Below are 20,795 nucleotides of genomic sequence, written 5' to 3'. Positions count from 1 at the left end.
CACTTATTTGCTCCCTGAACTATTAAATATACAACAAAGACTTAATTCTCTAGAAAACAAGGACAAGTGCATTGTAGTGGATGAAACTGCTTGTGTAATTGTTGGGGAATATGAAACAGTAACATACATTTTAATATAAATATTAATAATCCTCAAAGTCTTGTTGAATATCATTCAGTGCATTTGTAAGTCGTCGTATTTTATTTTCCATGGCTTTTTTATTGTTTGCCATTTCTTGCAGAAGCTCCCGCATTTCTTCTTCAACAGAGTAGACCTGAAAGAGCACACAGAGATGAAATAGAATTCTTGCTTTTCTTAACACACCTAAACCCATATAATCTTGGCAATTTTTAACACTGATAAGCAATGCAAGAGTTACATGCTTATGTTTGAATATGCAATGCATTACTCTTGATACTGGATTCAGAAGCACAATTTTTTCTTCAAAAAAATGTATTAATCTGCTAGGAGGTAGCAAGTACTGTATAAATACAAAAAACTTATTAAGGAAAAAAAGCATCAGCTGTCATGCTAAGGAAGAATGGAGTAGATGACAGAAACAGTAACAGTTAAAGTTGGCACAGGTGAGTTAAATGGATTATCTGGCATAGTCAACACTACTCTTGCCTGTATGGATAAGGAAATGTTTAGCTATTGCTTCATAATAGCTGCATAGCATGGAGCTTTACTCTGCTTGAATATAAAACATTACAAAGGCACAAGTCTAGAGATTTTTTTGCTGTGCAAAGATTGAGTACTAAACCAGGACTGTTTCCATCCAGTCAGCCTGACAGATTCAAACAGGAGACTTCCAACCACTACTCTTGTAGCAGCTGTAGAATAAAAATGCAAATACAATAAAAATGTATAAATTGAGTGTTACTTTTTCATTTGCTGCTTCAATTTGTTTTTCCTTTTCATTTTCCAGGTGCAAGAGTTCTTCCTGATGTGCTGCCAAAACTGACTCAAGTTTTTTTCTGAAGGCATTATCCATTTTATGAAGCTTTTCCACAGCAATCCTAAAAAAATTATTGAAAAAAAAAATCACGGTCCTGCAAACAACTGAAGTATTTTGCTCTGTCCAGTTCTGCCTTTGATAAGGTTTTAATAACATAAGCATGAATACAATTACATATTGGCATCAGAAGTGTCCTGTTTGTTCAAGTACAATTTCTAGCTTTATGCACTCTGGCATTCTCTAAGGAGAGACACTTGATCACTAGCAAAGGATATGAAGGTTGGGGCTTGCTACTGTCAGCATGGACAAGAACTCCACGTATTTTCAAATATCTCCTTCTGCTTTTGGTTCCCAAGAAGTGAATGAACTGTGTGATCCTGTGAACAGCCTGTGAGCCTGTGTCTCACAGAAACAGAAAAGTGTCTCCTTCACCACAAAGACGCATTTCTTTAACTGCAAATTCTGCTTATAAGGGATAATTCTTAAATATGCAGGAACAAAATGCAAGGCAATTTTATACAATTAATTTACAAGAAAATTCTGAAACAAACCAGAATTATTTAGAACAAAAATGTCATTTTCACTATTAATCTTCTGCAAGTTTCAAACCCCAATACTACTGACTGTTTGAGGTGGTTTGTTTTGTTTGGCTTTTTTGTTATTGTTGTTTGTTGTTGATTTGTTGTGGTTCTGGTTTTTTTTAATTTTTATGCAGTCTTATTAACTAGCTGGTATTTTTTCAAGAATAGTTGGGAGGAAGGAAGAAAAACATGAGAAGGGGGCCAAAGAATAAAGTGAAAATCATCAGTTTAGTAAACTTCTCCATCATTCCAGAAGCATATAAAATAATTTTTCAGATTATGAGTACTAGTTTCTGTATCATCTCATATTTAACTATTAATTAATTGAAGAAATTGACAGAGGAACAAGAAAATCAATTTTTAATCTTGCTATTTGTACAGGAAAAGAATGTTGGGTAATTTAGAAACAGTCTGTCACAGACTGAAACAGTGATTAACAGACACCAACTTGGGCAGGAGTGTTGATCTGCTGCAGGGCAGGAAGGCTCTACAGAAGGGATCAGGGCAGGTTGGATTGATGGGACAAGGCCAATTGCATGAGGTCATTTTCAAAGAAAATGGAAATAATGATGTTCAGATGCCAGATGCTCTAAATGAATGCCAATTCCATAGAATTGCTCTAACTGAATGCCAATTCCATTCCACCTCTACAGCAAGAATTCCTTCTAGGCCCAGTTTGTAACTGGGCTCACCAGGTAGTTAAAAAGGTATTACATATTGTTTCACCCCATAATCAAGCACTTCTGCACAGTTATTAATAGTGCAACTCTACAGTAACTGAGTAGTCACAAAATAAATTATTAGTGTTTACCTTTGAGTTTGAAGACTTTTATTTCTCTCTTCAATCAGCTTCTTCTCTTTGAAATCAAAGTTCTCCTTCATTTGTTTAACCTGCATCTCCAGCTGGCTTAACAGCTCTCCTTTACCTTGCCACCTCTTTTTCAGTGCACTGAAAATAAAATGCACATACTTACAATGAATGTAAATACCACTTGTTAGGAAGGCAGAAGAGTTTCACATGCTTCCATTTTTCCTCCATAGCAAGCAAGAATAACTTCAGAGCAGTGTTGCATACAATGATCCCAAAGAATTATTGTGATATTTATGTATCACCTGTGTGCATTCTTAATGTCATCAAGTTCTACTTCTTTTTCTTCTAGCAGTTGCTTTAATTCCTCTTTTCTTTCATTTTGCCTTTCTAATTTTTTCATTAGGTTTTCACATTCAGCAGCTTTTTCATCCAACTGTATTTGAAGCAATTTCTGAGCTTCCCGATTTTCTTCATGGTGTTTTTTGATTTGTTTATCTTTTTCTTGTAAGCCCTTTAGAAGACAAATATTTTAGAACACACAAACTTCCTTAACTTTATTGTTACCCCTTAAGAGTATGTGTTTAGTCTATGATGGAATAAAGCAAAGAACATAAAAGTTTAGTCTTCTGAATCTATGAAGAACACTTAGTAAAGTGATAGTTACTGCATCTTCATCTGAAACAAGTCTGAATTTTAAAAAAAGTCATCAAAACATAAATCTGAAGTTGAAAGCAAGATAAGAAAAAAGTTATTTTGAACTCTTATTTACATAAGAGTTGAATAAAAAACTTATATGTAAGCTACTGAGCTCACAATCTGTGTAACAATTACTAATGCATCTAACTTTGGCATAACACGCTATAAAACTTTGATTATTAAGCTAATGTTTTAAGTCTCTAAATGAGACAAATGGAATTATTGGGACAAAACATATTACTTCTGCTGCCAAAATACTATTTTACAAGAACTAACTAAATAAAAAATATTTATGTTGTAAAATAAATGTGAAGCAAACTTTTAAAAATTATTTTTCCTTTTCTTTTAAACACTCAGAATTATGCTATCCTAGCTTCACCCCTCGCAAAATCATTATCAAGAATACACTGAAGCAAAGAGAAGAAAGTCTGTACATAAATATGGTTCAATGAGAGATTCAAAGTAATATCACTATGCATCTATTTAATAAAAAGCCCTCTTCTGCTCTCAGTGAAATGAATTGCCACTGACAGCCTGATTGTCATTTGTGAGTCAGAAAACTCTAACTGCAGACCCAGCTTTTATCAAAGGGTTTGTCGTAGCTAAAATTAAGACTTGCAGTGAAAGTTAAGCACACAAATTGTCAGATTTACTTACTTCTTTTAGTCTCCTAATTGTTTCTGTCTGATCATCCACTATTTTGTTTTTAATTTTTATGGTATCACTGTCCTGTTCCTTTTGCTTTTTTAACGTGTCAATCTCATTTGTTAAAACTTCAATTTTTGCCTCCAGTCTCCCCCGATCTTGTGCAAGATGAGCTCCTGGACAAAACAGGATATTGATTTCAAGATGTGGAATGTTGGGAGATTGGGCGGGGAGAGGCAAAGGTAAGAACCTTACAAACCAAAGGTTTGACTGTTTTTCCCACTGGAAACACTGTAGGGATTTACTCTGTAGGTAGGTAACACTTAAGAGGAAATGTAGAACTGAAGGTCTGTGTTTTATCCTTTATGAAAACTTCTCTAAAAATAGTTGACAATAATTCTTACAGACTCCTAAAGACCACAAGGTGGTGCTGAATCACAGGAATAGAGAAAAATGAAAAATGCCCAAACTTTTTTTCTCCTAGCATTTAACACTGTTTTAAGAGATATACTGAAATTTCCATATTAGATTTCCCTGCTAGACAAGAAGCATTACATAACATTATTTACAGATCCTTGTTTTTCTAGTTTCATGTTTAAAAGTTCTTTGTACAACTTCATGGCATTTTCACATTTTCAGGAAACAGATAAACTGTATTCACAGCTGACTCCCACAAGTGCCGTTACAGATCCTGTATCAGCCCATGTGCCACAGAACATTTATTGTTGCACATCATCTTTACAACTGGGTAAGATCAGGAAGGCATCCAAGGACCTTGTCATGATTAAAACTCTATTGGAGTGTTTATCTGAAACATAAGATATTGAACACCTTTTTTTTCTCCTGCAAAAGAAAAAAAAAACACTATTTTACCCTGTTCTGCCAACTCCTGCCCCCATATTTTTCTTTCCATTTTTAATCCATCAATCACAGATTCCTGGGCTGTCAGCTGGGAAACAAGTTTAACATTTTCCTTTTTTAGAAGTTCAACTTGAACAGCCTTTTGTTTGTCCTCCTCAATCACAGTTTCAAGTTCTCCAGTTCGACACTGTACAAACAAACATTGGGAAAAGACAGTAAGATCATTTAAAATAATATGCAAAATTTCAAATCAATACTAAGGGATTAGGAAAGTAATCCTTATATACACCAAATTAAGTTAACTGAGAAATATTCTGCTTGCATTCAGGGCTCTATCTGCACCTCATTCCAGTAGTGAAACACAAATGTTTTCTTCAAACAGACATACTTCAGTCCCAGAAAACTGTAAAGCTGACTTCTAAATACCCACTCTAAAGTATTAATATCATAATAAAAAGCAGTTTAGAATTATAAATGCATAAGTCAAGAAAAGCAAAGTAAAGATATTAAAAACTGAATCAGAAGAAGACAGAAGCTGCGACATACTTTCATTTCCAAAGATAAATATGTATCTTCAATTATCCCAGCCACATTTTGTTTTACAGATTACAGCTATTTAATATGGGTATTTTTCAATTTTATTCTTAAAAGCATCACTGACTGGCAGAATCATATTCTGTACAACAACAAAATGTTTGGGCACCCTAGCAACAACATGTAGAGGGGAGATTAGAAACAGCTGTGTAGGGGTTGTATTCCACCCAAGTTTTAGCACAAAGCTGGACTGGATCACACAACCATTCAAGAGTTATGTCCTTTAAATTTAAAAAAATTATTTACAGATAATAGTGCTAGAATATGTTATCACAAAACAACTGTGCCCACAGGATTTAAGATTAAAATCTGACACTCAGTAGATAACAAATAATACTAATATTATACAACTAGGAGATACTAAGCTGCTAATAACTACATTGCATTATTTGTTCAATTACAGTTTTACTTCATATAAGTGACCAGTGCAGAAGCATGTTCCATTTCTTTGAATTTATAAGGGGTCAGGGCTATTAATGTAGCCCAACTGATATGTAAAAACTTCTACTGCTCAAAGGGCAAGGAGTTCACTTTCCAAAACATGAGTGAGTTGACATTGTTCTATATGGGGAGCAGTGTTTGTGAGAAACAGAAGTGCAGGATGCAAGAATAAAGGCTGGTGTGCACTACTGCATTTAAGTGCAATAGGAAACCTGTGGCTTTTAGTTAATCAAGCTTGTATGGAATCATTAACTTTTATAGATGAAACATCACAAAAAATAATCTGGGTAATTGAAATGTTTTGAAACAAATACCTTTAGGTTTGCTGTAGCTTCTTCATTTGATTTTGTTAATTCTGCAATTTTTGCTTTCTGTTCTTCCACTAAATTTGTCAGGTCTTGGATCAGACTTGCCATGTCTTTTTCCCTTTGTTCCAACTCAAACAGGGCTTGTTTGTGTTCAACTAAATCAGCAGAAGCTTTTTCAAACCCCTGTTTTACCTAAAATTTTAGAAGACAAGACTTGAAAAATGCTACTATTTGGAAAAAAAAGGTGCATATATAAACATAACTGACACTCGAATTTCAAGTGAAGACACAGAAATTCATCAACTCTATAGGAAATTAGTGATAGTCTGGAACCAGTTTTCTCCTGGTTTATTTGTGAACCTACAACTTGAAAAACTGGTTCTGCCCAGCTGCGTACTTGTGAAAAGACCCCAAACCCAACAAAACATAACAAAAAACTCCAAACAAACAAACAAACAAACAAACAAACAAAAAAACCCAACACACAGAAAAAAAATTATGGGTGGATGGGAAGCAGAGCAGAAAAACCATACTTGGGAGCTAAAAACAATGCCTTAATTTAATCTCATTGTTAAAACTGACATTAAAATCACAAAAGAAGGACAAACTTAATTCAAGACTTTTCTTTCTTGCAACAGAAAGTTTTGAAGGGTAAAACCCCTGTCTTTTCCCAATTTCCCATCTGTTTAAATCAAAGAAAACCAAGTTTAAGGTGAAGAATTTAATATTTTATTTAACATATGAAAAAATGTAAATACTAGCCACAGAAATAAATTCCTTGAGGAATTTAGCAAACAAGTTTTGAATTTGAGTTTCAAAATATATATCCAAAATTCAATTTTGAAAAATTACACAATAAGGAACTATATTACTAAATACACTTGTATATATATTTCATGATAACCTTATCAAAACACAAACCAATAAAGAGGTTTTACTGTAATTGAATATATTTTAATTGAAGGTCAACATACTTTAAAAGAAATTAGTAACATCAGACAGAAGGGGTTCTTAAAAATGTCTTTTGATTAAGTGATTCAATTCTTCATATGAACAAAAATGTTGGGGTTTTTGAATGCTGACTTGGCATTTGCTGTCATTGTTCTAATCACAGATATTTCAAATCTTTCTACCAGTATTCTTGCATGAATCCTTGGAGCAAAGATCACAGGAATAAACAACCAACCCAACAAAACACCAAAAAACCACACCCAGAATATCCACCCAAACCCAACACATTTAAGAGAACTACAACCCCACCTAGTGTGAGATAAAATGTTCTCTTAGTCTTACCTCTTTAAACCTTTTTGTTTCCATAGTTAAAGCTAAACGGAATTCATCTTCTAACTCTCTGTACTTCTGGTTTGACATGTTAATTTTCTCCTGCAATTCTCTAACACACTGTTCATGCCTCTGCTCCTCTTTAGCCATTTCTTTTGACAAAGCATCTTGAAATTCAGGTCCATTCAAAGCAACTCGGGTTCCAAGTTCTTTCCTGAAATTACCAAGCATACACTTGAGATATGAACTGCAGGATCTCACAATGCTGTTTTAATTCATTTCCTTGGTCTTACTGAACAAGGATAATGAATTACATAATAAATAAATACATAATAAAGGCTGTCATCTCACAGACAGCCTTCAGTCTTCTCTGACAATGGCCCTAGCATGAGGAAAATTCTGTTGACTACTGTTAAAAACACCCAAAGGAATATCCTTACTTTTTAATTCAAACATTTGTAGAAATTATTCAATTGTGCTTTTGCTGTGATTTAGCACTTGTATGCTTTGCTGTTAACAAACATCTGAAAGTGACATTGGAATCAGGGAAAAGCTCTGTACAGCCAGACACCCCATTCTGCAGTCATTCCTTTCACCTTCACCCAACAACTGCTGCTATTCACTCAGACCCAAAACCTGCAAAGCAGCAGCAACGGGGATCTAAAAGGACAATGTTGAAAAAAATGTACCCTGTACTTCAATGCTACTCTGTTCATCTACTTTAAAGCAAAAGAAAAAAATCCACTGTCCTTCACATTATATCTTTTGGAGTTTTATGAGGTAATTATTTAAAGTTCTCAAAATAAAGCTGTGAGATTCTTCCTATCTAAACCTGCCATTTTCGTGGTGACAGTACATTTTCCCTTGTACAATTTAGCAAATTTAACTAGCTCATTTTATTAATAACCTCCCTTATATAATACTATACCTCATGGTATTCTTGATATAGTTTTTACACATATCTGATTGTATTAGCTGAACACCACAGAACTTAACCTCAAGTATTCTCCAAAAAGGGAAATTTTCAAAGAGGAAAACAGCCAGGCAAGTAACTCACATGCCACCCAACAAGCAAGGTTCTGCAGAGGCTGCAGAATACTTTGTGTTATTGTAGCCTATGCAGCTCTTCAGTCAGTAATTCAAATATGATTTTATTTTTATCTGATTATTCCTGGATTACAGATCAAGTATTTAAAATAAAGAATTTGGCCATACTGTAAGAGAAAAACTTTTCACATGAAAGGCTGGAAGTTGCCTACATGAACTTATGAGTCAGGAGTCTACAAGATATTCCTAAATGAGCAAGAAAATGTGTAGGAAGACATCTACGTTTTCACAATGACCATCTCTCCCACTAATCAAAAAACCCAAAACAAACCAAACCCAAACAGAAACGCATCCATACTTTAGAACACATTCAAAAAACCATGCTGGCAACACAAACATCTCAACTAACTTGTGAAAAGAAAATAATGACCTCATACCTTTGCTCTTGCTCTCTTAATACAAGAAGCTCATGGAGTTGTTTTACCTTCTCCTTCTGTTGTCGGACAGATATTCGAAGTAACTGTACTTCTCTTTCATTTGCTGATGCTTTAAGCTCTGCTTCTTGCAACTGTTTCATCTATGCCATAAAGACAAGAGCAAGATTTTCTTAAAACTGTAATCTAATTGTCATGTTTTTTACTAGAACACAAAGGAACAGGTGCCTTCTAAGAGTTTTTGTTTGGGTGTTTGTTTGATTTTGTTTTGTTTTTTCTTAATATATTGTGACACTTGAAGAAATCTAAGATAAGATGTTTAAAATAAAGTCTTAACTTCCTACAACTCAAACAGCAACCTTGATAAAGAACCAATGGCATTTACTTAATTTGTAAAGAACTTCGAGGTGTCCTGCAGAAGTGGAAGAAGAAGGGCATTGGCAGAACAATTTCTGCAATTGGAAACTCTTTTATTGTAGTACTTCTATTAGTTTCAAACAATACATTTTTAGATGTATTCAACATTAACTTCATTTTAACACTCCACTTTTGTCAAAAATCTCCATCTTTCTGATTTGTACAGTTTAGAGCTGCTGAACAGAGCTGCTTTCTAATGATTTTACAAAAAATGTAGAATTGGTACAAACAGCAGATGGCATACTCCACTTTTCCATTCGATGCAAGCTTTTATGACTTTAGACTTTAGACTTTAGACTTTAAGCCTTTTAAATATGAAACTCTTTTCTGATTCAACATGAAGAAAAAAGATATGAAAAAAGTTATAAAAAAGGTTTCGATTACTCATTAAATGATAATTCAAAATCAGGACAATTCAGAAGGCTAAGATTTTATATTCTACATGTTAAGCCTTTTCATTAATAATTTAATGAGAAAATTTTAGACACATCACACTGTATTCCTTTGTTTTGTGGAAGAAGTGAAGGAATTCTCTCCTAAACTGAAGCACTTAAAAATGACAAGCAAGAACACATTTTGACAAAAATGTCAAGGAAGTACAAGGGAATAGGGTACACATTTAGATGCATAGTAAACTTACTCATCTTGAATCTCTTCAAGAAGTCATCTAGTAATGCTGACTGAAGGCCTTAAATAGTGGTGGCTACATGGAGTAAGCATAATTTACCTCTGAAAGTAATTGCTGGGATATACAATGAGAAAGCTCTCTGGAATATTCTAGAATTTCTTAATCTTGGAATTGATAGAATAGGCCAAAGGTACATTAAATCTGAACATTCAAAAAGAGGATTTAGTTTTGAGAGCATCATGATTATTCTTTGAAACATAATTATTAATGAGTATTTGCTACAGGATCTTAAGGACAGGAAAAAAAGATCTTCCCTTAATAAAAACAATGTTACTACCACCAAAAGAGATGACTTATTTCTACAAACTCATCAAAAGAAAAATAAAAGCCTCATACATCAATGAGGTGTTTTCATTCTTATGGGATAGAAAAAATCACACACACACTAAATTTAGTACATTTTAAATTGACAGACACCTGATCTAAACTGAAGGTCACTTCTAGATTCCATTATAGCTCCAGGGTATCTACAGCTAAGGAAGAAATGGAAGAGCCACTCAAGTCCCCAGCCAGGAGCCTAAAGTAGAGGGTACTTGGATGGGTTTGTCAGGACACTCCCTGATTTTCATTCCTTTCAGGGAACCTGAACAACAACACTTCCTAGAGCACCACACTATCAGTTCAAAGACTTTTCAGGATGGATGTGTTAAGATTCATTTTCTCTAAATTAAGTGACATAGGAATGCACTAACATAGGAATATAAACAAACGAAAGGAGTATATATTGGAGGACACTGAAAATTCAACAATTAATTTCTCACAAAGAAATAGTGGCAGCATCTGGTCCAGCATCTTGATCTTATATATTTGTATACTTAACAAAGAGCCTCTGACTACAAAAGCATCATTATCTTCTCCAGCTGTAAAAATAACACAAAAAAAATCCCAAACAAACAAACAAACAAACACAAAACATCACACAAACTAACCAGAATCTTTCATGTTCTCAGCAATTACTGTTTTGCTCTGGTTGCAATTAAAAACATCTAATTCTTTAGGCCAGTGAAACAAACAGAACCACCATATTTCCATCCCAGTAGTAAGATGTCTGTTGATTTTAGCAACTTTAAAAACTTGTCTTTATCACTCTGTTTTCAGAAAATATCAACTCTTAGTGTTAAGTACATAGGACTTGTTCTCCTTTATCTTAAGGCCACCATAAAATTTATATTTGAAATTTATATTTATAAAATACATCAATTGACAGTTAAAATGGATACCTGTTACTAACTACTACTATGCAGAAAAAAAAGCCCCAGGTTTTATTTTGGAAAACTCAGACTCAATGTTGGTAAAATCTAGTACTTCTTTGTATTCAGGACTATGGTAGCCACCCTGTTGCCATTGCATAATTTACTCATGAAAAATATTTACCTCTGCTGCTCGCTGCTGCACCCTCTGTGTCTCCATCTTGGATAGGGTTTCTTCTAAAGCTTGCATGGCCTTCTGATATTCTGCTTCTTTATTTCTTGCCTGATTTAGCTCATTAGTAAGCCTTTCAGTTTCACCTTTCAACTGTTGGACATCTTCTTGCAGTCTTGCTTTGGCATCTCTCTCTTTCAATATCAATTCCTTTAACCTGAGAATAAACGCAGTGAAGTTGTATTATAAATGTTTTACTTGTAAGTTTCATGCCAAATACATCGAGAAAAAGGCATTAGTAGCTGTTGTAGCTACACATCTTGTCTTTTACTGTGTTTTACTATTTATAGCACTGTCATATAAAACTGTTTAAAGAGATATAAACTATTAACAGAGTCACGTGTAGCATTACTATATGGAGATTCACTTTCAAAAACCTGAGAGGGAGACAACCTCACAGATGTATCTTTTAGGAAATGACATTCCAGTGTTACATTTCTTTACAGGAACATAATAAGCCTCTTAGAGAAGATGGTATAAATGTAGATAGGTATAAAATAAAGGTAGGAAGTGAACCTAAAACAAAGAGGGAAAAAAAGGAAATATTCACAGTCAGTCATGGATGGTAACTCAGGAAGCACATGATTTAGTTCTTCCTAAAAGAAAATGAGGCTTTGATAAATACAATACAGTGAAGAAAAAGCCAAGTGGAGCAGACATCTCCAAGAATAAGGAGATCTTTGGAAAAGAAAGGCTGCCACTCAGAACACACAAGGATGATGACATCTTCCTCTCTGACGATGTGCTAGGCCTGCCCTGCACAATACATTGCCTATGGGCTAACTCTAGGCCTGCCAGAAACATTTTTGCTCTAATGTGCAGTGCAGAAAAAAGCAAAGAATGCTCTAGATGTATGTGGAAAGGGAGACTGGGACACAGAAGGCAGAAGTATGATATGGGACAGCTACTAGAGCTTGAACTGAAGGTATAGTTATGATACAGGTTGTTTGCAAAGTAATGGCTAGAAACAGAGGAAAGTGGCATACTGATACTGTTCTGTGACAAGAACAGGAAGAAAGCTGCAGAAGAGAATTTCACTAGGTAATACTCAGAGAAATTTTAGCACTACTTCTTGATGCCTTATTTTCCAGTATATTGTTTAAAGCTGTCCTTGTTTCTTAAGCCTACAAAATGAATTATTGGAAACTAAAAAAACCCACCATAACCAACTCTTAGACTATAGCATTATTTCCCTACCTGTCTCTAGTGAATAAAGCCATACTCTGAATATTCTTTTCTTCTTTTGCATGCTTCTGTAGCTCACTGACATGCTCTAATAATTTCTTCTCTGCTTGCTCTGCTTTCCACCTCCTTTCTTTCTCTTGATCCAGTTCTTGAATCAGTGCCTTAGCAAGAATGTGATAAGCATCAACTTAATAGGAAACATTCAAACATAGCCAAAAATGATAAACAATATTTATAATTGTAGAAAAAGACTTTTTTTGTCTTTCTGGAATTCATGGATGACAGAAGAAAGTGCAAGTGACCAGGCCAAAAACTCCCATAAAAGTGAAATAAAACACATCTCCCAAGCTGGCACTACAAGAACTCACTACTTTTGATAATATCTACATGCAATTATTTTCATAACCTACAGTTTTAGTTTGACCAGGAGACATATGTTTGGCTTCAGATGAAGATATATTTAACTGGAAAAGATGCAAAACCTACTCGGTATGTTGATTCCTCTATGTGATTTGAATTACATTCTTCTGCTTTTTCCATATTGCTCTGTCTTCCAGTTAGTATTTCAGCTTTTCTTCCCACTACTTTAAAATGAGAGTCATTCTCACTGGAGCATGAACACTTTGAGGAACTTTTCTTCTCTTCCCTATATGTAGAGCTTAAAGAGTAACAGTGGATTCAGACACTTTTAAATGAAAAAAAATTACAGTTTAGTGCAACAGTTAAATACTAAAGAGTTCAAAACCATTTAGAAAATAATTTGCAATCAGACCACAGAAACAGCTAAATACAAATATTCAGCTCTAAAAAGATACTTAAAACTAGCAGATGCTGCCTAAAACCATCTCATGACCACATAGTCACAAAATAACTTTAGAAGAGTAGAGTAGCTGTAGAGCTGCAGTGGCTGACTGAACAAATATATTCCAATTTGTATTGTCTTCTACTCATCACTTCTGATATTTACTGTACAAATCAAACTAATCACTATGGCATCCTCAGCTTAATTAAAAATATATATTCACGACTACTGTTCTGACATCATGAATCTTTTAATTACTCAGTTCCATCTGTGGAGAATTCTTTTGCCACCACAATTTAAAATAAAGACGGAAACATAAGCTGTTAGGATTTCAAAAGTGTTTAGGAATCTTCAGTTCAATTTCCTTCTCACCTGAAGAAAGAAACAGCTCATGTGGAGAAACAACTGAATGAAGCCTCAGTAGCTACTCATTTTCAAGGTACTTTAATTGATTTAATTTACTCAACCTACCACTTTCAGTGAAATGTTTCAATTTTCAGTGTTCATGCTGACAAGATTCAGTTTCATTAATTTTGGCTTTATATAGTAAACACTGAGATACCTGCCGGTATTTTTTTTCTTTAGATGACTTGCATGACCTTTTGTAGATAAGGCAGTTTTACGGTAAGTGGGGATCTTGCTTCCTTTTATGACCTTTCTGTTGTTCTCTTTTCCACTTTCATTGTCACTCTCAGAAGTTGGATCTGTGTCTCTCTTAGCTTTGAGAGCACTTGGAGCAGCTTCCTGTCTTGAACTATCAGATACCTAAGAAGAGATCAAAGTTTTAGATACAAATTTTACAATTTTTGATTGGCTAACACTTATTCAGGTGCAATTTTTAAAAAAGTTCATACAAAATAATTTTGACAAAAACTGAACAATTGCTTCCAGTTCTTTACCTTTACAATCCCTTCCCTCCTTGCTGAAATATTTTATTGTTTTAAAGCTAAAGTAAACCCAGGATGCTTGAGAACATATAGTTGTTGCCATTTGAAATACTTGAAGTTTGGTAAAATCCTTAGGCAGTTGGGGAAAAATGTGAAACAAACACAGCACTTAAAACCAAAAAAGCCTTGCAAACACCAGTACCAAACAAACCTGACAAACTTATGTTGTCTATGTTAACAACAGAAACTAATACATGAGAAGCATATCAGACCAAGTTGACCTATTGGTGAAATTAATTTTCAGCAACTGTATAATCCAGGCACTTTAGTGCACTTCATGTTTTACTCTGGTTCAGCTAGTACATGGATGGTTTCAGGATTTAAAAAAAAAACCAACATAAAAATAATTTTCTAATACAACATGATCAGATAGCTCTGCTAGTCCCATACGCTATGGTTTTTATACTGTATGGAATGATTTAGGATTCATGATACAAAATGCAATCTTCAGTTTTAAAGACTAGTTTTTATTTTATTCCCAGCTTCTCACAATGATTAAGAACACATTAGCACAGTCAGCCCATAATACCGGCAGAAATGCTCTAGTCTGGTTCAGCAAATTTTTCATTATCAGAAAGGCACACCTTATCGTACAAACAAAACTTGCTGTGCAATCACAGAAATAAACAAAATCACCTTTTGCAGTATCTGTAAAATCTGATCTTCTATTTTTTTAATCCTCATCTCACTGTGTATTTTATCAAGCTGGGTCTTCTCGGGTTCAGAAGATGAGAGAAGCTCTGTGGAGGAGCTGGTGGCACCTTGCACTGGTACCTTTGAACGCTGCCGAAACTGAGCCAGCGCCTGGTCAATGTGTGGTGTCGCCAGCGGTAAGGGAACATTGCTCTATCAGAAGATAAGACAACTCTTGTAGCATTAATATGTTGCATGCAATATAAAAATAGAATGTGTCAATTTTAAAACTAGTACACACAAACTATGGCACCTGATCTCGGGTGGAAGGGCACCCAGATGAAACCAAAGAGCCCAAAATGTCTTCTAAACACTGCAAATCCGAACGGTTTTCTTCTGCCAGGTCCACTGGTTCACCAGAAGTATTTCTTCCATCCAGAACTGTTAGCTGGGGCAATGACTGAAGAACAGTTTCTCTATAACCTTGAGAAAAAGACCACATTTAAATTGAAATCAACCTTCCAAGAAGACACCTGGTGTATTTTAGGTACCTCATCATCTTAAATGATTCATTGCATTTTTAAGGTAATAAAAAAGTGGTGAGTTATCTACAATTGTCTCACCTTTCCCCTCCCAAGGCTTTCAACAGACAACATTACAAATTAAATCAACTGGGAAGCTGCCTGCCTAGTCCTGATCTACACAGGGATTTCCCAGCCACCATCAGCACACTGCAATTGCACAGACAAGGTTTCAACATCAGTCTACTGCACCCAAACAGCTGTACCAAGGGAAGGGTAGACGAATGTAATAGAGAAACAAGTTCTGAAAGGGCTTAAACAACTTCATCCTTTGTCAGTGAATGAAGTAAAGTGTTATGAAACCATAAAGCACTAAAGTTAGCACTTTTAATTGATTAGAATTTGGGCTGCTGAACACTACAGTTTTGAAAGTGCCACCGAAGACATAGATATGAAGAGGTACGTAAACACTTGCAGAAGAAAACGAGTGGCATTTTCTAAGTTAATCAGATACCTTTAATAGTCCTGTTACTGTTTCTGTAGTGCCTCAATGTATTTGTAAAACATGATGAGTGCATTTAAAAACATTACTTAAAACCTTATTTGCCTTTCCTCAGTAACACCTGGTGTTTCTTTTTAACTGTACATACATTATACCTGTATCAGTTGTATGCTCATATGATTGCTATTTTGTATGGCTGTAATTCCTACTGTCCCACTCTTTCAAATTACATTTGAACTCTTGCAAAAGCATCAATCCTCCACTTCCACCTTCCTGTAAGAGACTTTCCTCTCTTACACACAAAGAAAATAAAAAAACCTACACCAATATAAAATGCTACAATTTAACTTGTTTGAACTTAGACATTTTAATGAACCACAACATTTTAATGGCCTGAAAAACCTACCCCTAAAGCAGAAGCTCAAATGCAACTGAAAGTGATGCATCCACATGCATTCTCTGACTTGCCTCCAAGCTGCCTAGTGAAACACCTGACACCTAATTGGATGACAATGCTAATTACTGCAGAGTATCCAGAGTTTGTCACTGCTAACCAAAGCAGGGGGAAAAGAAGGAAAAGCTAACTGGTACTTATCTTTCTCTTGCAGTCTCTAGCAGTAGCAGACTACCTATTTCCTGTGTCTGCCCTCTGCCTAAAAGTTCAGTATCTCTACATACATTCTTTGAGTTCTCCACCTTTCCAGCTTATAATATTAATACTATTGTTCTTTCACGAGACCACGTGGCTCAGAGCCCCATCCAACCTGTCCTTGAGCACTTCCAGGGATGGGGTATCCACAGCCACTCTGGGCAACCTGCTCCAGTGCCTCACTACCCTTCACAGTGAAGAATTTTTCCCTAATACTAATCTAAACATACTCCAGTTTGAAGTCATTCCTCCTTGTCCTGTCACTACATGCCCTTGGAAAGAGTCTCTCTCCTTCCTTCTTTTAGGCTCCTCTCAGGTACTGCAAAGACACAATTAGGTCACCCTGAAACCTTCTCTTCACCAGGCTGAACAATCCCAATTCTCTCAGCCTCTCCTCACAGGAGAGGTGCTCCATCCCTCTAATCATGCTGGTGGCCCTCCTCTGGGCTCACAGGTGAAAATGCTGAGCCTTATCAAAGCATACAATTTACAATTTTGAGAATATGCTGTCAGGAAAAAAAGGATTTTTTAAAATGGAAAATGAATTCATTTTGACAGAATTTAGATTTCTGCAGGCTGGCCAGTTTATGAATGAATTTGCAAGCTTCAGAAAACAGCTCACAGCTTAAAGGAAACCACTGAGCTAATGAGCACAAATTAGCTACATAAGATCAGATCCATACCTGCTGTGTGACAAACTGGATTGGCTTTTCCATTTCTTTCCAGCGTGAGGTTTGTCAAACAGCACAGCCCCTTTGTGCACTGCAGTAAGTGATTAATATTGCTTACACAGTTGCTGTGAAGGTCAATGTGGCTAATCTTATGTCTGGTTCCATGAAGGGATCGAAATCCTGGAAATTTCAGGAAAAAAACCCCAAACAACCACAAAGTCATGTTTTCTGCTACAGTCCTAGACTATGAGGTTTAAAACAAACAGGATCGTGTTGAAAAATATTCAGTAAATAATATATCATAACTAGAAATGAGAGAACTACACTTGCTCCATATTCCTTCTGTACATGTTAATAACCTATGCTACTCTACCACAGAGTACGACACTTAAGCTACTTGTGTGAACTAACTTTAAAGAAACAGATTAATCTCTGACTGTTAAAAAGCATGTAAAAATAAACCTTTTCCTTCAAGTTTCATTTTATAACACAAGCTCAATAACAAAATTGTTACCAATGTTCTTTTGATTTTCCATTACAAGTTCTCTTGATTTTGTAGAATGAAATCCTAAGAACAACTGACCATTTCAACGGAGATATATAAGAAAACTTCCATATCATATGGAAAGTTGCATTTTCGTTCTATAAAAATGAAAGATATGAATATTTTGGAACTAAGTCTGAAATGTTTACTGTACTACTTTCTGAACAAGCTTGGCCTCACCAAACACAGAAGAATAAATTCCAGTTCAGAGCAATCTTTGGTGTTAAAAACTTTAAAGCCGAGAAGAGCAGCAATTGCCACCTGTATTAGTATTATTCAGTGAACTGGCACTTGAAGTACTAGAAACTTCTCAAAATACACTTGGTCAGGTGTTTCAAAATTAAAGTGAGACAAATGCTTTGTATTGCACAGCACATGGCAACATCACTTACCAGAGAGATCATGTATGCGATTATATGACAAATTCAGCATAGTTAAATTAAAGAGTTTTTCCAGTCCTAAAAAAAATGAGGGAAAAAATAGAAACAGGAAGATTTTCAGAAAAATGCACTGTTTTCATCAAATTCAAAACTTGCAAAGTGAACCTTTAAAGATCATAACTACAAGTTATGACATTAATCTATAATCATATTACAAAAAACAGGTTTTAATTCTAAGTTAAGGCATTTTGCTATGATGAGGCTTATGAAGACTACACATACACATCTTAAAATTCACTTTATAAAATGGCTAGCATACTAACTCGGTATAACCTTAATTATAAGCTAACATTCCAGAAGTAAACCTTAATGCGACTCTTAGAAAAACCTTCGTAACTTGCTAAATGGACAGAAATGAACACTGCAGACCCTCCACTTTGGTTAGCAGGTTGCAGGACAAGCTCAGGGTGCGCAGCTTAGCCAGGGAACCGAGCCCCTCGATGCGGCGGATCTGGTTTGATGACAGATCCAAGTGCTGCAGATTGCGGAGGTGGTCGAGCCCTTGGATCCTGGCGATGAGGTTACAGTGGGCGTTGAGCGTGTGCAGGTCCGAGCTCAGGGACACATCCCTCAGGCTGCGGAGAGAGGAGCCCACCGTCAGCCGGCAGCTCGGCCCTGCGCCGCGGCCTCCCCTCTCCCGGCCCCTCCGCACTCACCTCTTAACGCCCTTATCCATGAGGCTGAGCTCGCCGGGGATCCCTGCCATGCCGCCGGGCCCCCGCGCTGACTGCATCTCGCTTCAATGCTCCCTCGTCTCCCACGGCAGCGCTGTCCGCCTTAGGCCGGGACAAAACGCCTCACGGCCCCGCCTCGTGGCCCCGCCGCCGCCGCGTCCGCTCCCGCCGCGGGCAGGCGCGGCCGCGGGGAGGCGGCGCTGCTGGAGCCCGGGGGCAGCGGGGGACGAGCTCCGTGCTTCCACTGCGCTCCCTGCCGCTCTCCTGACGCTTCCTGCCATGGGCCCAGGAAGGGGCCGGGTTTAGAGACCGGGCTGCTTTGCGTTCTTCTCGAGGGGACACGGAGGGGGCGTTGGTGTTTTTTAGCGCTTAAGAGTGTCACAGAATCACAGAACATCCTGAGATGGAAGAAACGCACAGGGATCATCGGCGGCCATCGCCAGGTGTCACACCGTATGCCTGAGAGCACTGTGCAACTCTCAGGAACTGGGCCTGGAACTGTAGCCACCTGCCTGGGGAGCCTGGTCCCGTGCCCAGCCACCAAAGGATAATGGCAGTGAGGTTTTCTGAGATTGGGCAGCTTTGTCAGGAATAAAAAAAATCCTTATTAAGATGCTGTTTTGGAGATTCTGTGAATGCTTTTCTTGTACTAGAAATCAAACGCTAGGATGATCAGTGAAAAAAGTTGCATCTGTACTTTAGGATTCCATTGAGCGTAACATTGATTTGTTTTAAGATAGTGATCCAAATCCAGCTGTACGTGGAAGAATAAGAGAGTTGGAAGATTGCTGGATATCACATAATATGTGTGCATTCACAGAGAAGGAGACTCAGAAAATAAAAAAAGAAATTACTTATTTCAACCATGTAAAACATATGCTATGCTGAATTTCCCAATCATGAATACTAGATTATTAATATTTTAATTATGAATTTTAATCATGCATGGTAAATGCATACCTAAATACATACTACAATTTATTAAATCAATAAATGCAATTTAAAATGTATGCAAGTTTTAGTAAGTAGAGATGTGCTTCTTGTAGAACTACAGTTTTTGTAGTCTGCGTGAAAAATGCACGTATTATATGATTGGCTTTTCGCAAATATTAAAATGAATGTTATATGTGTTGTGTTAGAAAGAAATGCTGTATTTATTCTCTTAAGTACTGTGTTAAATATAGTTTTAGGTTATAAAAAGTGTTAAAATAAGAACTATGCTAGTGGGGTTGTTTCTAAAGAAAGGAATGAGGCACTCACACCAAATAGCAGCCACAGGACACCTAAATCTTTCAGGGAAAAGAATTCATTGCCTTCTTATCAGAAGAAACTAACTTCTTCCCGCCTTGAAGGTGCTGTTAGGATTGGAAGGAAGAAGTTGACAATGACCAGACAAAATCCTGTGTTTGAATGGAATTTATGCATCATGTATGAAGTGTATGAATATGCAACAGGCTATTGTTCTTAAGGGTTAATCCTTTGTTAGCAGGGGTCCTTTTTCGGGCTCATGATGCCCAGAAAAAGGTACCCAGATGTCCGTAACTCTTTGTCTTTTATTGTCTCATATTGTCTTAATTCAATTTGTCCAAATTGTTATTACTCTAATTGTGTTACTATTTTTTTAACTATTTAATTACTGTTAAACTTTTAAAAATTTTAAAAACAAGTGATTGGCGTTTTTCACAGTCTGTAAGATGAAAGTAGTTGGAGAGTACTGCAGGGATTTGGAGAAAATGGAAGAATTTTCTTATGGTTAGAGGCTGCTCTGGGTCTGTAGATTCTGTCACTGACCATGCTGCAGAGCTTCTTTGTGGTGAAGGAAACTCACTTCAGGTCATTGAAACAATTAAAAGAACAGTCTGTGCACATGCCTGTTTTAGCCATAGGATTCTTACATGATGGCATATTATATAAACTAATTTTCAGATGAATTTAATTTGTATTTGAGTGGAAATCCTGCTGTTCAAGACTGGTGTGAACCACTGCGTCTTTCAAGTTGGCCCCTGTAAAAGCATGAGTTTTGTTCTCTGCGCTGGTGAGCTT

The 20,795-nt window shown here is 36.3% G+C and overlaps 1 protein-coding gene across 1 annotated transcript; it reads right to left on the bottom strand.

Moving 5' to 3' along the window:
* Window positions 1–18,879, bottom strand: LRRCC1 (leucine rich repeat and coiled-coil centrosomal protein 1). The gene is made up of 19 exons (XM_054270082.1): window positions 18,735–18,879; window positions 18,448–18,653; window positions 18,031–18,096; window positions 17,107–17,274; window positions 15,065–15,234; window positions 14,755–14,964; window positions 13,734–13,936; window positions 12,856–13,027; window positions 12,382–12,530; window positions 11,137–11,341; window positions 8,661–8,800; window positions 7,189–7,390; window positions 5,902–6,087; window positions 4,565–4,739; window positions 3,704–3,867; window positions 2,653–2,861; window positions 2,351–2,488; window positions 884–1,019; window positions 1–274 (listed from the first exon to the last, which is right to left on the bottom strand). Exons 1-19 carry the CDS (start codon window positions 18,809–18,811, stop codon window positions 143–145), a joined length of 3,108 nt encoding a protein of 1,035 aa, XP_054126057.1. The 5' UTR covers window positions 18,812–18,879; the 3' UTR covers window positions 1–142.
* Window positions 18,880–20,795: the final 1,916 nt, after the last annotated feature.

The sequence above is a fragment of the Melozone crissalis genome, unplaced genomic scaffold, assembly GCF_028551555.1.
Source record: "Melozone crissalis strain CALT ecotype California unplaced genomic scaffold, PUWL_Pcris_2 ptg000002l_1, whole genome shotgun sequence".
Lineage (NCBI taxonomy): Eukaryota > Metazoa > Chordata > Aves > Passeriformes > Passerellidae > Melozone > Melozone crissalis.
Note: the sequence above shows the minus strand (reverse complement) of the source record. Positions and strands in the feature narration are given on the sequence as shown.